General features: G+C 33.4%; 7 protein-coding genes across 7 annotated transcripts; 4 read left to right on the top strand and 3 right to left on the bottom strand.

Moving 5' to 3' along the window:
• Positions 1-1,051: 1,051 nt before the first annotated feature.
• Positions 1,052-2,541, top strand: RO3G_06866 (uncharacterized protein; the record flags this gene model as incomplete). Its single annotated transcript, XM_067661456.1, has 5 exons — positions 1,052-1,122; positions 1,212-1,401; positions 1,456-1,674; positions 1,757-2,408; positions 2,462-2,541. 5 exons carry the CDS (start codon positions 1,052-1,054, stop codon positions 2,539-2,541), a joined length of 1,212 nt encoding a protein of 403 aa, XP_067517557.1.
• A 222-nt stretch (positions 2,542-2,763) lies between these two features.
• Positions 2,764-3,225, bottom strand: RO3G_06865 (uncharacterized protein; the record flags this gene model as incomplete). Its single annotated transcript, XM_067661455.1, has 3 exons — positions 2,764-2,961; positions 3,030-3,109; positions 3,162-3,225. The coding sequence occupies 3 exons, from the start codon at positions 3,223-3,225 to the stop codon at positions 2,764-2,766; spliced, it is 342 nt and encodes a 113-aa protein (XP_067517556.1).
• Positions 3,226-7,330: 4,105 nt separating this feature from the next.
• On the top strand, positions 7,331-9,511 carry RO3G_06864 (uncharacterized protein; the record flags this gene model as incomplete). Its single annotated transcript, XM_067661454.1, has 6 exons — positions 7,331-7,895; positions 7,952-8,046; positions 8,115-8,836; positions 8,885-9,122; positions 9,171-9,389; positions 9,446-9,511. The coding sequence occupies 6 exons, from the start codon at positions 7,331-7,333 to the stop codon at positions 9,509-9,511; spliced, it is 1,905 nt and encodes a 634-aa protein (XP_067517555.1).
• A 1,894-nt stretch (positions 9,512-11,405) lies between these two features.
• RO3G_06863 (uncharacterized protein) lies at positions 11,406-12,337 on the top strand (the record flags this gene model as incomplete). Its single annotated transcript, XM_067661453.1, has 2 exons — positions 11,406-12,282; positions 12,333-12,337. 2 exons carry the CDS (start codon positions 11,406-11,408, stop codon positions 12,335-12,337), a joined length of 882 nt encoding a protein of 293 aa, XP_067517554.1.
• Positions 12,338-12,696: 359 nt separating this feature from the next.
• On the bottom strand, positions 12,697-14,452 carry RO3G_06862 (uncharacterized protein; the record flags this gene model as incomplete). Its single annotated transcript, XM_067661452.1, has 7 exons — positions 12,697-12,855; positions 12,902-13,385; positions 13,452-13,622; positions 13,679-13,795; positions 13,853-13,944; positions 13,997-14,121; positions 14,179-14,452. The coding sequence occupies 7 exons, from the start codon at positions 14,450-14,452 to the stop codon at positions 12,697-12,699; spliced, it is 1,422 nt and encodes a 473-aa protein (XP_067517553.1).
• A 1,056-nt stretch (positions 14,453-15,508) lies between these two features.
• On the top strand, positions 15,509-15,845 carry RO3G_06861 (uncharacterized protein; the record flags this gene model as incomplete). The annotated part of the gene is made up of 2 exons (XM_067661451.1): positions 15,509-15,676; positions 15,840-15,845. 2 exons carry the CDS (start codon positions 15,509-15,511, stop codon positions 15,843-15,845), a joined length of 174 nt encoding a protein of 57 aa, XP_067517552.1.
• A 366-nt stretch (positions 15,846-16,211) lies between these two features.
• RO3G_06860 (uncharacterized protein) lies at positions 16,212-16,594 on the bottom strand (the record flags this gene model as incomplete). Its single annotated transcript, XM_067661450.1, has 4 exons — positions 16,212-16,238; positions 16,279-16,350; positions 16,402-16,431; positions 16,472-16,594. The coding sequence occupies 4 exons, from the start codon at positions 16,592-16,594 to the stop codon at positions 16,212-16,214; spliced, it is 252 nt and encodes an 83-aa protein (XP_067517551.1).
• Between the last annotated feature and the right edge of the window lie 35 nt (positions 16,595-16,629).

Raw genomic sequence — 16,629 nt, 5'->3', positions numbered from 1 at the left:
AGCTTATGTAGTTACAAATCACACATATTCCTACAGAAAAGTGTTCGCCAAGCATTACTAATGCAATTAATTATAAAAGAACATACAGATGATAAAGTAACTTATCAATAATTGAAAGGACAAAGATTACTTTGTTGCTATTTGTTGATTGTTTGTTTAATCACAGATATTTGATAATTCTGCTTTAAGTGGAAAAACCTCCTATATATCTGTTAGTCAGAGATTTCTTTGTCCAATAATACATACATCATAGTTAGATATTTCCAAAATAAAATAAATACAAGGAATGAAGCTTAGTATATTGTGCTTTGAACAACGAAAGTTAAAAAAAAATGGTTTGTCATTACTCAAATTATCCTTATCTAGAAGGAAATTTTATCAATATCTCTCAGCAACAAATAACTGACTCGTATGTGATACTTTATAATAAAACACTTTATCCAAATGACCTGTATCTTTTATCGGAAGTGCAATAAATAGCAAAAATTATCTGTTTTATATGCAAAATCTATTAATGAGCAATCCTGTGCATAGGGAGGGGGGTTTCCCTTAAGATTAATTTGAAAACTGTAGCAACAAATTTAGTAAGACTAAAAAGAGTCAGGAATTTATTAAAGTTTTACAGAAAAAAAAGGGGGATTCGTTTGATGCAAATTGAGAGGAAGATTGATTAAGTACAGCCATTTTTAAAACGATTCGTCAAAAAATAAAGGAAAACGGTAAAGGTAAGCGTAAACACAGATTGTCAAAACGATATATTCAAAATTGCATATTTATTTCTCAAGGAATGTAAAACAATTGTGCGGACGAAAAATTTTAGGGAGGACGTTGTTTTCTTAAAGTATCACTTACTTTCAAACAGTAAGTCCTTTCAACTTTCATGACATTTTAGGCGAAATTCCTATGTCATATTTGGCACCAAAGACACTTAACCGATCGACCTAAAGAAACTTAAAGAAGTCTTGCAAAAATTCTGAAAATGGCAACAATGTAACATATTTAAGTAGAATTTTAAGTAGAATTACTTTTAAGATCTTTTTCACCAACTTCAATGAAATTACCAATTTTGTCCGCTATCATAATAACAGCTTTTGCTACAGTTTCTAGTGCCTCGCTTTTCAAGTAAATAACCAATACTCTTTGAAATATCATTTGCAACATTACACAAATATATGGAACCCCTAAATTATCTCAATTAACTTCTGCTTTAGAGTACCAATAAAAAGAATTAAAGAGACGCCAGCAGAAAGAGCTCAACGCTTTGCAAGTATTGACGATTATGTAATTAAAAAGTATCTTGAGTCAAATCAAGTTTTAGAAAGCAAGACCAATTTCTTTGACATAAAGGCTGACGGTACCGTCGATCATGGCGTACCTCTTTCGAATTACATGAATGCTCAGGTACATTATATCGTTTGTTTGTGATGGAAACTTTTGACTCATGTGTCAATTTAGTATTATGGAGAAATTCAAATTGGAACACCCGCTCAAACTTTCACAGTCATATTTGACACTGGTTCCTCTAATCTTTGGGTCCCTTCCACTCACTGCATGTCTTTTGCTTGTCTCATGCATCGTCGCTATTCATCCTCTAAATCGACCACATACCGTAAGAATGAAACAGATTTTGTTATACGTTATGGAAGTGGATCCTTACAAGGAATTAACAGTCAGGTATGCGTTTATCTTCTAAAGTTAATAAAAAAAAAAGGAAAGCGATAAGGGATAAAACTAAGAAAAAAACAAATGGAAACAGGACACCCTTCGTGTTGGAGGAATTGAAATTCGTGATCAAGGGTTTGCAGAATCAACTGTAGAACCAGGGCTCACCTTTGCTATGGCTCGCTTTGATGGTATTTTTGGACTTGGGTATGACACCATTTCAGTTCAGCAAACCGTACCGCCATTCTATAACATGATAAATAAAAAGTTAATCGATCAAGAAATCTTTTCCTTCTGGTTGAGTGATACAAACGATGGAAACAATAACCTCGGAGGTGAACTCGCTTTTGGTGGGATTGATGAAGCGCGTTTTTCAGGTAATATTACTTGGTCACCAGTAACGAGAAAAGGCTATTGGGAGATTGAGCTTCAAAACACCAAATTCAATGATCAACCTATGAATATGGGGTCCATTGGTGCCGCTATTGATACAGGAACTTCTCTTTTAATTGCACCTACTGCTGTTGCCGAGTTTGTAAATAATCAAATTGGTGGCCAGGCGGACGCCTATGGCCAATATACAGTTGACTGCTCTTCTGTTGGAAATCTTCCAGAATTTTGTTTTCAATTTTCTGGGAAAGACTTTTGCTTACAAGGAAAAGACTATATCTTGGATGTTGACGGACAATGTATGTCGGGATTTGTAGCCTTGGACATTCCTCCACCTGCAGGTCCCCTTTGGATAGGTAATCTTCACATAAGGATATAAAATTATACGGAATATTAACATACATTTTAGTTGGAGATGTATTCCTTCGAAAATTCTATAGTATTTACGATCTACAGAACCACAGAGTTGGCTTTGCACAATCCAAATAAGTACACTTGCCTTTTGAAAAATTCAAGCTATGAAACAAACACACCAGCTTTTCTTCCCTTGAGTTCAAATATAAATAGATTAATTATTGTTTAAATTGTTAATAATAATAAATATCCTTCTATATACGATAGATCAAATACACAGTAAAGCCTTTATTTATAATATGTAAGAGTAATGGTAATTAAACTATTTCTTTATTCTTCATCTAATTGATTAGCTTTTTACATGAGCATTCCTACTCCAAAAACAACTGTGATTAAAGCAGCAGCGAAAGCAATTGGCTTATTGGAATGACTGTTAATGGAGTTTCCAGCAGATTTTCCAGCAGGTAAATTAGAAACAGAGTCACTAGCTTTAGCTAAAGCACTGTATGCTGATGCTTGATATTGTGAAGGAAGGTAAGCAACGTTGCTAGAAGCCTGTCATAGTAGGTGTGTTATAGTTAATAAAATTTCAAAACGATACATAATATGGTAATTCTGTTTACCTCGGCAAGCATTGATTTCATTGCTGTTGGGTTACTCATAAGGCTACTGAATTCAGCTGCAAGATCAGTAGGAACATTTGCTAAAACAAAACTAGATCAATGCATATTCAATTGATCATCAAGTTTACTTACTTTGAGCCATAGAAGTGGTTGAAAGAGCAGCAATAGTTGCAGCAAACAAAGCTAATTTAACCATTGTAATAAATAATTTAATAGAAAGAAACAATACAAAAAAAAATTAGGAGGATGAATGGAGATAATTTATATCCTTCACAATAAAACTATTCAGGTTACACATAATGAGACACCTAAATTATTTTTGTACTAGCAAATTTTACTCATTTAATGCTAACCTACACTTGATCCCTTTGTATGTCTTTTGGGGTTGGTTTATTTATGCCATACAAGCCTCTTTAGTATAGAACATGCGAAAACAAGCAACATGCTGAATTTCCTTTTTTTGCTTCATGTAAAGTAGATCTGCAAGTTGGGTTGTACAAGATCAAAATTCGGCATCTTAAGAGAGGCGCAGAACTGAGGCTAAGCAAAACTTTGCCATACTAAATCATAATTAATATAAGAAGGACATACATTCCTTATTTTACATTATTCATAGGAACACTGTGAAGTAGACCCTGACTCGTGTATACCGTCTCCTTGACGTATAAGCCGTTTTCAGTTTAAAAAAACACATGCAAAGCATTTTGTATAGATACTATTATATACTACAACAATTAACTCAATATTCTTGTTTTTCTTTGTTTGTTAAATTAAAATCTGCATTCTTTAAAATGCACAAGCCACTGTTTACTATTTTTAATTATGTGGAGGAAGGCACAACGTGCTTTCTAAAGTTTCATCAAGTCATTTATTTCAAATACTCATTACAAGTAGCTACAAAGTCTTTAATTATTTACTGTTAAATTGTGCTGTCTTGGATCGCTTTCTCTGTGTTTGATGCACAATTGAACTTAAATATGTGAATTGTGGAAAAAAGAGAAACCTGTTGTATAACAGGTTTATTTGAGTTGTACAAAATGGTGATTCTAGTTAAGTTTAATAAGCTCGCTATTTTTGTTGAGTCGTTAAAAATTTGTTGCTGAGTCAATTGAAGTATAAAGTGCTTATTGCTTAAATTTTTCTTTATCATATCTATTTGTAAAAGTGTTTGAATGATTTTCTCTAACGACCACAAGAAAATCACTGAAATTGGTGTCTCCTAAAGCATCTATCTCCTGATAAATAACTTTTATGAAGAATTTGATTCAATCAAGCATCGTGTACATGACCTGATTCTATTCAACCAAAGTTGCTTTTAGCTAATTGACAGTCCTATGCTATTTGCTTTTTTTTACATAAAAAAATATTAATTGTAAGATGAAGAACTATATATTTGAAACCTTTTTAAAATAGGGTCTTTTTCCTCAGAAAAGCATCAATGGTTATTATTATTTTATGGAATAAGCAGTTGGGATTCAGCAACAATAGTATTTAATTGCCAGTTATCCAAAAGAATTATAAAACAGTAGTATAGAGTTTTCACTAAGTTTGCGTAACAAACATTGCTCAAGTCTGTATATTTTGTACTATAAAATAAAATTCTGATATGAAAGCTTCAAGTAGAAATTCTATAACCCTGGTTTTTATAAAAAGATGGAGATTTCAAATTGTTCCACGTCATCTTTCCTTGAAAAAATATATATATATATAAAAGACAGAGAGTGTAGGCTTGAAAGATGCTTTTTTTTTTATATATCTTTTCATGTATATTGCAAATGAGCATGGTAATTTTGAATGCAAGCTATCGATATCCCAAATATGAGACCATCTCAAAATCAACTTTAAGTTATCTTTACAAATTGCCAACTCTGGGAAGATCCACGCCTTAATAGAGGTCTTTGCATGACTAAATTTGGCAATTTATGTTTTTGTCACTCTGCACATATTCTACCTTTAACAGTTGGAAACTTTTCTAAACTTTCACATTAGTTTATTTATTATTATCCAGATAGATGAGATGGCACTATTTGTGAGGAAAAATATTTGCATAGTTTATTCAAATTTAATATTTTAAATTTACAGATTGAAAACCCAGGTTTTTGATAGCAACAATAAAAGCTTTCTTTTCAAAGTCAAGCTCGGCTGACAAAACTCTTTGATAAAATTCACTATAAGTAAAATGTCTAATAGATCTAAATATTACTGGACTTGAACTTTGAGTAAGTTGTCACATCTAATTCCGATGCTTTTAGGAGACAGGCATTCAAGATCTGATATCGGGTTTCATCAATCGAGCACCGCTTACTTTATTAACTTTTGTTTTATTTAGCATCTCAAACACAAGAGCATCGTCTTTATATTTAACTAAACAATAAGATTGGACCCACCCAGAACTTTACTATACAACCTATATTTTCTACTTTTGAACACTAATCATTCACTCCGATGTTTTTCCTTTCCTTACCCTCCTTTTTAACTAGCCCCTGCAAGGTCAGCAGTTGTCCTACCTACAGCGGATAAACTTTCGATTTTTTTAAAGCATGTTGTCCTTGAAAGAAACAAATAAAGGATTGTTATTGCTTGATGCATGCTATGCAATAATTCATAAACTAGTTGTTATTATGCTTGAAGAATAACAACCTGCAATTAAGCATCTATCAACATCAACAAAAACAAATCTCATACATACAAGGGCCAAAGGAAAAAGATGGCGGAAACCACTCATTATTGTACTGCCGATAGCACAATTATAGTCTATTTGAAGCTAGTTGCCAAGAATAACTATTTTTTGTATATTCTTTTTAAGAAAAAAAAAAAAAAGTCAACATCATGTCTTGTTGGACTATGTGGTGTTCAAAAAAAAACAAATTTAATGATAACATAATGCCCATGAAATGTTTGTGTCCTTTTTACTATATTGTAAATACAACGCCGACACAATACAATCTGCCATATGTTTGTGCTACTTTGGAGGATCCAGTATGGTCCAATCGACTTGCTTGAATAGAGCATTCAACATGAAGTGAGTATCAAGATAAAATTCTTTTAGGTCTTTTAAATACAAACATTAAGGCAAGTATTTAATTAAGAGTGATGCTTTGTATATAATAAGGTACGGGAAAAATAGGACTGTGAAACAATGTTGAATATACAGCGAACCCCAAAAGGTCCGTCAAGTGAACACAAAACTATGAACCCTTGTGTTTACATGATGTTGGTAACGAGTCAAGCATATTGAATATTGTAAAATGTTACCCAAAAAATGTACAAGTAAGGACAGCTTCTCCTAAAGGTACTTTGTTAAAAAACAATATCGATCCTATCTTTTACCCTGACATTTATGCCGTCATATTTCATGCTCATATGCGGAGATTATCAGATCTTTTTGGAAAAAAAATAAAAATAAAAAGATAAAGTTTGAAATGATCAGTTTCGTTATTGACCAAGTGCCTTTTTTGTAGTGGAATAATTAACCAAGGGCAAGGAACTATTTTGCTGGTATAATCATAACTCGATACGATAAATAACTGTAGATTATCAAAGAAAAATTTTTGTGATTATCTTGTTGAGATTACACGAAGCAATGAAACATTCTGGATGGATCAACAAAAGGATTTCCAAAGATTCTAAACACACAAACCAGACCAATGCGTGTCGCAATTTTAATCAATATAGCACTAAATGACTTTTTAGATCTGATAAATAGCCGCATAATCTAATAGAAATTAAGTTCATGTTGTAATACACACAGGCACGATAGTACAACCTTTTTTTTTTTCACAAAGTATCCTTGCAAAAATAAGTCTGCTGGTACTCATAATAAGGCTACAACCCACCTTTCAAGCAGTATGATCATGCTGCATATCAATCGCTTGACTTGTAGAAAACCAGGATCGGAAACACGGCTTTCCCTGTTCTTTTCTTGAGTTTCCTAACAGTGTTTCACTTGGTTTGCGTAACAGAGCTGATTGTTGATATTTGTCGTAAATCAATATTGCCTTTAAAAGAAAATCAACAACTTTTTTGTATGTGTTATTCAAGATGTGACCCTTTGCTTCAAACTTGTATCAAACTATGTAAAGTTATTATTGATTTTAACTTTGTTTTCGGAATATACTAGTAACGTATTACAAGCCTACAGAGCTTGCAAAGAGAATCTGATAAGATCATCCTGCTGAATAATTTGCTATTTTAAATCTCAGTTTTTGACATTACATAAATACATAAAAATAAGGTGAACTTTTTTTTATTGCTTTTTTTTTTTTTTTTTTTTTTTTCTCTTTAAAAAAAAATCACATAATATGCCTGTTGCCTCGAGTGAATACCAAAATGAACATTACGCAAGCTTTGCTACTACATCCCGTTTAGTTACATGTTTGGTCTCTGAGACTCTCGTTCCCGTGTTTTTTGTACCTGTCAAGTCTGTTGATCGCAATAACCAATTCATTGGCTTGTGTTTGTTGCTTCGTCCTACTACCGTCAAGCAGGAATCCGAATTACCTACGAATATTACTGCAAGTGATATCTTGACTGTAGTCCCTCTTCGTGGCCTTCCTATTTTAAATAACGAGCGTGTTGCCTTGTTCAATGGTATTCGCTGTCCACAAATCGATCTTGTTGATTTTCTTGACATGTTACCACACATTTATTCTGTTGAATCATCTGGCAGTCTTAAATCTGGAGACAGCTTAAAGCAAAAGACTTTTGATACTTTGTCAGCTATCCTGGATGGAAATAAGACCTTTGACCTCGTTGATGGATACAGTGCTGTTCAATTATGGAATCATTTTGCTCAAGACTTGGAGATTAACTCCAAGTTACGTGAACAAATTGGACAAGAACTTGGCTCTTCTATCCTTTTCCAAAGTAAGAATTCGAATGTTTGCAAGTTTAGCATGGATGGGTAATAACCTTTGAAATAGAGTATACTTATGACAACCCTAAGCCTTTACCTACTTTGAATTCTTCTACCATAAAATGGGAACAATCGGTTGTTGAAGGACATGCCACTCACCCTGTAAGTTTTTTTTTTCTGTAGATTAAATCTGGGATTAATCATACGTCATTTTTTTTTTTCATTGGCAGATGCATAAAGCCCGTAAAAGCTTTCCCCCGATGCCACCTTTGAATCCAGGATCGTACGATTTAGATCATCCTGCGGTGCGTTTGGTTGGTATTCCTAGAGAAAATGCTATTTTGCGTGGAGAATACGAAGAATTATCCGCTCCCCTTGTGAACGCATTGATGGACGCAGGTGGAAACCACAAAGACATCCGTGCTCAATACCAAAACTATGTGTTTATTGCTATTCACGAACTTCAACTTCCCAACATTCAAGAAAAATTCAAAGACGCTGTGATCTTCTCTAAAGAACACCAGTTGAATGTAGAAGCCCTGGCTTCTTTGCGATCTGTAGCACGACCGGATATTTTACCCGGGTTAAGTGTCAAGCTCTGTTTGGGTATCAAAATCTCTTCTGCCCTTCGTACCGTCACACCATTCACCACCTATTTCGGACCCGGCTTTTCGTTCAACGTTGTACCCAAGTTGACCTATGATCACGAAGTCCTTGCTATTGAACGCGAATTGGGAACAATCACTTATCGTCATGAAGATTCTGATGTTGCAAAGCACTGCAGTAGCGTTATTCGTGAAGCTTTAGAATACGATCCCAAGTACCAGGACGATTTGTTTATTCCTTGTGGTGCCCTGGTTGAAAAGATTCAAAGACCTGATACCGATGAAACCCTAGTGGCTCATGTTTGGAACTTGGATACAAAAGAAAAGAGAGTGGAGTTTTTGGATAGGTAAGCAGAAGGATAAAAGACGAGCTGGGTATTAACTTGTACTTGCAGATACGTTGACTTTGCTCTTCGTTCATTCTTACCCCCTTGTCTTATAAACGGTGTCGCATTTGAAGCTCACGGTCAAAACACATTAGCACGTTTTGATAGAAAGACTGGTTTATTAAAGGGATTTGTTATCCGTGACTTTGGTGGTGTCAAGGCTCACAATGAAACACTCAAGAAGTCAGCTGGTGTTGAATTAGATATCTTGCCTGATAGCTGTGTTGAAGCTCACAGTTTAGAAGAGGTACGATTGGCATCTGTTTGATCCTTTTTAACTTATCGTTTACTATAGGTCTTCAAACTCTTATATCACACTTTATTCCACTGTCAACTTCAAAGACTTATCCGTGTGTTAGATCTTCATTATAGTGGCGAAGGATGGGAGATTGTTCGTAAATATTTAACTCAATACGTTCCAAAAGACCATGTTATGTGGCCAATGTTTATGGAGTCAAGTAAAGTGCCTGGTAAATGTTTAGTTCGTATGAAGATTGATGAACTTTACCGAGATGTAAGTGTTGATGTGCACCTGTGCGTCTATGTTGTATTCATATTCATCTGTCATAGTATATTTACCGCCCTGTTCCCAACATGATCAAGTACGAGCCTCAAAGTGTTCCTGAGGCAATCTAAAGTTAAAGTATATGAATCTTTTTTTATACATAATATTTCACCTTCACTGTTTTTTGTATACTTGCAATTGTTCATTTATTAACATTTTATAACATATGTCTTCATTTTTTTTCTAAAACAAATAAAGTAGACAAAGTTCGTTTATATATTTTTATAAAAATACAGTATTCTTTTTGCCTTGTAATTATAATATTTTTAAATTAGAAGCATTCATTTAATACATGAACGAATAAAGAACATTTTTTTTTTTTTCATTTTTATAAAAAGTTATGAAAACCTTTTTTATTTTTGCTTCAATAAGCTTAAAAGATTAGTCTATCAAAACTATTCATTTTATGAATGCCTAAATGAAAGAAGCATGACGCAACTTGCTCTTGTCTACATGTGTGTACTGACAGTGCCAAGGATACTTGTTAAACATGAACCATAAAATTTTTGAAGAGATTCCAGAATGAGAAAGCTAAATTGAGCATAAAATCGTTGGTTTTGAATCAATGCTTGAGTTCATCTGCCAAGTTTACATCAACAAGACATGAGTCTTCAATCTGACTTTGTATAGTTTGCTTTGTAGATTGTGTTTTTAATCATCTGTGATTACCAGAGATATCGTCTAATAAAGTTTTATGCATTGGTGCATAAAGACGACGCAGTCTGATTCGGAAAGGACTATTTTGGTAGACATTGTATTTTTTTAAGGGCAATTGGGTCCTCTTTTCATTTGCTGGAATCAGCGTGACAATTCATGCTTGATAATTTTCTGTAAATAGAATGATTTGATATGAAATTTCCAAGTGGCACATAATGACTCATAAATGTGTATGTGCATGTCAACAATTGTAAAATGAAGAGTAAATACATTCTTTTGTGGCACGGTGTCTAAAAAAGTAAAGACTTTTCTTGCCATTGTCTTTAACTGAATGTCTGTTCTATTTATGTGTTCCCCAGTGACCTCATTTGTTGTGGTACCAGCCACTTTTATTGCTGAGAACTTTTGTAATTAAAAGAAGAGACATGTGAGTAATCTTTGGTTAGGGAGTAAAAAAAATAAAATAAAATAAAAAAAGGAATTGTTCATCTAGCTTTTGTTAAAGAGTTTTTCAAGTCTTTATTCTATTCATGTTTTATTATTGCTTCTTTTTTATTTAAAACGTGTCTTTATTTTATTTTCTGTACATTTGTAACACATCTTGCCATTCCCCCTTTATTACAACGCATGATGTGGCTGTGCGCGTATTTGGATCACAGACTTGGCATGTAAAAACAAAAAGGAGCAGTGGAGGTGCCACATGAAACATAACTTGACCTTTGACTCGTTCGTTTTATTCAAATTGATCAAGGAAATGGAACGATCTGGAGGACTGTGTATGAAAACAAGTAAAAAATTGAAGTTCATCCATGATTGTGCTATTTTTGGAAATCGCCGACAAATAAGGTAATCTAACTGCGGAAAATTGTGTCAAACGAACTGACGAATATATAAAAAGGAACAGTTGAGATTGAACTTTGTGTGCAGTTACCATAGAAACTGTGGTCAAATCACTGACCCACCCCCTTCATGGGTACTTTATTTGAACTTATTTTCGCTTTTAGGGAGAAGGGAAGCCAAAACCAACAATTGACTCATTTACAACATGTTTCACAAAAAACTTTTTTTAAAAAACTGCTGCGGAACTTTTTCGCTTTTGTATAAAACCCAAAAGATGATTTACTTCTCTCCCTTTCCTTTTTATTATTTACTTTCTTTTTTTTTTTTTTTTAATAATCTTTTTTTTTGTGTGTTTTATTTTCATACAAAAGAAAAAAAAACAAACAGATTTTATACCCTCTTCTATTTATATATTTATTCATTACGGAGAGACTTTACTCTACATTTTCATTATTACAGCAATCAACAATGTCTTCTCAACCAATTGATATGGAAAACCTTCAACACTTTTTATTTAAAAACAAATTTTCTAAAGATTGTGAATTCGATTTCAGTCAAGTCTGGGAAAACATTGATAGTGAGTATAAAGAAGGACTTTTACTTGAAGAAACATGTGAACTGATCGTTTTAATCAATCATAATGTTCCAGCCTCTACTTTAAATTTAGGTGAACAATCTAACACATCAAATATTGATCAAAATCAATTATCTGCTTTCATGGGTGACATGACTCCTGTTATCAGTGGCATTGAAGAATCTCCTATGATGAATACTCCATATTTAGACTCTTGTTTAAATACACCTTTTACTCCAGCAACTGCTTTTACTCCAAGCTTAAATCAGTTTCATAATTCACCTTATTATTCACCTTATATCGCATCCTCAAATAACTTATTTGGTAACCAGTTTACTGCTGTAGATCCTCAGGATATTCAAGTGGCAAAATACCTTAAAAATGATATGCCCTTGCATGAACCTGTTGCATCTTCTGCTATCACTACAACTGCACAAACTACACCAATCACTAAAGATAATCTTTTTGAAACAACAAACTGTGAACCATCACAGATGTTACTAAACAACAACAATAACACTCAAGATTCTTCTGATTTTCTCTTCCCTCCTCTTCCTTCTTCTGAAGTCTCTTATAATATGCTCAATAACAATAACAATATGAACCAAGACAGTCTGCAGCAAGATTTCTTCAATTTTGATGATGATTTATTTGACATTGATGATTCTCTATTCAACATCACACAAGACAAACTCGCTCCTTCAACACACATTCCCTCCACAGTCATTCCTTCCACAGTCATTCCTTCAATAACCACTCCTTCCAACAAACGTAAATCATCCGATGAAAAAGACATGAAAAAGACAAATAAGCGAATCAAGATTGACAAAAATCGCAAACATGTGTGCTCTGTTTGTAATGCTACCTTTAACCGACGTTTCAATCTTGGTACACACATCAAGACGCATGATAAGAATCGTAAAAAGGACTTTGCCTGCAACTTATGTATAAAAACATTTGATCGTAAACATGATTTAACAAGACATGTCGCTACTGTTCACAACGGTGAACGCGCCTTTAGCTGCTCAGAATGTACATCGACCTTTAGCAGAAAAGATGCAATGGTACGACACAAGGTACAAAAACATGGACATCAACTATGATACAAATTATGAAAAATAACCAAAAAAAAATTGTAAATAAAAAGAAATGTTTGTATTTTCATGTCTTTTGTATTGTTTTAATTTAAAGCATAACCAATCCAACCTTGCTTTGAGTAACATCAGGGCACTTCCAATTGTACAAGTAATAGTTTAAGAATCCATCTCCTTTTCCAAACTTTTGTTCATCAACATAATAGGCATTGTCCATCAAGTTCAGTGAGTTCATGACATCAAAGCCAGCCTACAAACAGTTTGAATCTTTTCTCTAAAATGTTTTTATAATTTACCTTTTTAGCCAAGATCAAAGCATCATTCACAAGTTCATTCAATCTCTTTCTAATATACTTGTTTTCCTTTTCCTTATCTTCACAATGAGTTGTATCAACAGCATAATAAAACATGTATGCAGCATTCAAGGTATTGTGTTTTGGATTGCCAATAACAGAACTTGGAAGAGAATAGAATGAAAAGACGTCGGTGATTTTCTTTGTTTGAGCATCTTCAACCACATAACTCCAAACGACCTTTTCGTGAGGCAAGATCCAGTGCTTGACGTCTTCGTCCGTTTCAAAAACAGGAGCAAGATCGAATCGACTCAAATATTTGTTCAACAATTCTCGTACCTCACCCACATCCTCCAATCTCATTTCTCTTAAACCAGGCGTGTTTGTTTCGTCAGGTACTTTGTATTGTTTGATCATACGAGAAAGTGTAGATCTTGCTGGGATACGAGAAAAGTTGCATTCTACAAGTTTTTTAGGGTTAAGTGATCTATGGTAATAACTAGAACAAAGTCTGAGTATTTCATTTAAAAGCATACTTCTTCTTTCACTTTACCGACAAGTAGAGACAGGTTTAGGAAGTACAGCACCAGCCGTGTAAACAGCTTGGAAAATGTTTTCCAAATGACTTCTGCGAGTGACTTCTTTAATAAGAACAGGTGCTAAACGTTTTGATCGAAGCTTTTTGTGAACACACAAAAAGTTAATTTCAGTCAAATGGTGTATTCTATTCAAATAAAATGTTAATCCACCTCGTTTTCATTCATCTTTCTCTTTACGTACTTTTCATAAGTTCGAAGTGCGACAGGAATACCACTGATAAAAGCAACCAGCTTTTTATTGGCTGCAACACGTACACCTACGAGCCATGACTGTTTCCAGTTTGGAGGTTGAAGTGCCCTGTGTACAAAAGTATGAATCATCCTCTCCTCTTTCTCACATCACAGCATACTTTACCATTTCAAGAACTCTGCCGAGTAATCAAATCTGAATTGAGCCTCATCATCTTCAACATAATTGAACGTCAATAATTCATACAGCTCTTTGACCTTCCCTTTTGTTTAGTCTCCTTGTCTAATAACGCGTGTTTTTCATGTTTACCTGTTTTTCTTGGCTCATGTCAATTTCACACCATTCAAATTCTTTTGGTAAAGGAAGAGGTTCTTTTCTAATTTGATCATATGGAATATCGGGTTCAATAGGACCAGATTCGGTAATGTCCTCATCTAACCATTGTATATAAATTAGTCTTGGCTTCTATTTTAGAGGGAGAGAAAATATACCATAGTTAGGTACAGGTTGTGTACTCCAAAACTTGTGACTACCAAGATCCTTTTTAGCAGAAGCCTTTATTAAACCACTCTGTTCCATCAAGGCCATATTTTCCATCAGTTGTCGAAGTTGTTGCTTCATCAAAACTTGGTCTCCATTGTTATTTGAAGAAGAAGCAGAGGCAGAAGCATTCGTTTTTAATTTTTCTGTCTTCTTTACGAGCTTATCCACTTTTTTAACAATGTTTTCAAGCTCTTTTTCAGTTGGGGCCTTTTTGTTATCCATTTTTTTTTAAAAAAAAAGAAAACGAAAAGGAATTTTTTTTTTTTAGTTCTTGACTCGGGCACAACTACTATCGCCTTTCTTTAAAGTCAGTATCATGCGGGCCGGACTGAATACGACCAAGACTTTTATGAAGGACAGTAAGGATCATGTAATAGGAGGATGATCAGGTCATAAAAGGAAAAACGAGGAATACTCAAAGACAGTTCAAGTAAAATACACAATTGATAATAAAGGTGATCATAGTAATGTATATACAATCAGGAACCAATTAAATTTAAATGAAATAGTGATAATAAGGTGCACTATTTCTTTTTTTTTTTTTCTTTTATTTTTATTTTCATGTCATTCTTTTCTAATCTTGTAGACAAATCCGATTCTTTACTTTATTCAATCATTCAAGTCAATGGTAAACATTTTAAATTTATAAAGCTATTAGGAGAAGGGTAAAAGATAAATAACTGTTGTTATTTTATTAAATCAATTTGTATAGTGGGTTTGCTTTTATTTATTTGGCAGAAGACCAGCATGGGCAAAGATATGCAATAAAATTAGTTCGATGTACAAGTAAAGGAATCGCGGATAAGTCTAAAAGAGAAGGAATTATTCTAAGTAAATTCAACCATAAGAATATCATAAAGATTGAAGTAAAGATCATTTTACTATTTAAATATACATGGACTAATCACACTCTATTGAAGGATATGTGTATGATAAAAGAAGACAAATTAAAGATGCTGTATATAATTATGCCATTTTATAAAGTAAAAAGAAAAAGCAGAATGATGTTCATGTTACTAATACAGCAAAAGAGAGGAAATTTAGAGGATTTAATAAATGAATACAACAAAAAAGGAGAGCATCTAAAAGAAGACTATATTTTATTTCTCTTTAAGCAAATATGCTTTGGTATTAAAGCATTAGTAGAATATAAAAATAGACAAGGTATCATTACTCCTTGGGCTCATCGAGATATTAAACCAGCGTAAATGATAATGAACAAGTGATGTGTGCATATCTAATACTTGTTTCAGAAATATTTTATTGTCCGATGATGGAATGACACCCATACTAATGGACTTTGGATCAGCCAAGATAGCCAAGGTGATGATAGAGGATAGAAAGATGGCTAACAGAGTACAAGATGAAGCAGCAGAACATTGTTCGATGCCTTACAGAGCACCAGAATTATTTGATGTTAAAGTGAATAGTGAAATAGACGAAAAGGTAGATATTTGGTCATTAGGGTGTACACTGTTCTGTATGGCTTATGGTCAATCACCATTTGAAATGACAATAAATCAACAAGGGGGAGGAACATTAAGTCTTGCTATATTAAATAGACAATATTCTATACCAAACAAGAGCTTATATTCAAATTTATTACAAGATTTAATATCAAAAATGCTTATTGTTGATCCACAAGACCGACCGACTGTACACCAAATATTACAAGAACTCGTCAGTTTCAAATAAAACTTCCCTTTCTTTTCTCACATTGCCAGCTGGTATCAAATCCCATAGTTGATTTATATTTTCATATCCAAACTTTTTATGATGTAATATAATCCTTGTTCCATCTATTAAATGATTACCGCGTACATCCAATACCATGTGTGGATCAGAAAGTACATAAATATATCCCTTGTTGTATCCCCATCTTTGATTATGTGCATCTACTATCATCTTGCGATCATATTGACATATCAGTGCATTATCTACCAAAGGTCCTCCTCTCACATCCAATACTTTAGCTGATGTCTTATTGACTATAAATCCATCCTTCTTGCTGTTATTATAAATCTTTTTCTACATCTCATTTTACTTACTTGATAATACCATAGTTGATTGTCTCTGTCTTCGTTATACTTGGCTGTCCATAAAATTATTTTCCCATCATTCTTTTACAATTGTTATTATAATCATCATTTATCGTTTTTGTAATATCTTACTTTAGTAGAAGCACCATCCACTTGTAAAAACTGTTATAAAATATTCATTTTATATTATCACTGTTTTTACCATCAACCACTTTTCCTGAGTTTCGAGATTTAATATAAAAATAGCCAGCAGGAAAGTCTTCCATAAAAATAATATTAAAAAAAAAAAAAAAAAGGAAAAAGCAAGGGAAAGAATAGCTTTCATTTTTGATTTTAGAATTGCGTCATACAAGTAGGTAA

Source organism: Rhizopus delemar, genomic scaffold (genome assembly GCF_000149305.1).
Source record: "Rhizopus delemar RA 99-880 supercont3.5 genomic scaffold, whole genome shotgun sequence".
Classification (NCBI taxonomy): Eukaryota; Fungi; Mucoromycota; class Mucoromycetes; order Mucorales; family Rhizopodaceae; genus Rhizopus; species Rhizopus delemar.
The sequence above is the reverse complement of the archived record's forward strand: the minus strand, read 5'-3'. Positions and strand labels throughout refer to the sequence as shown.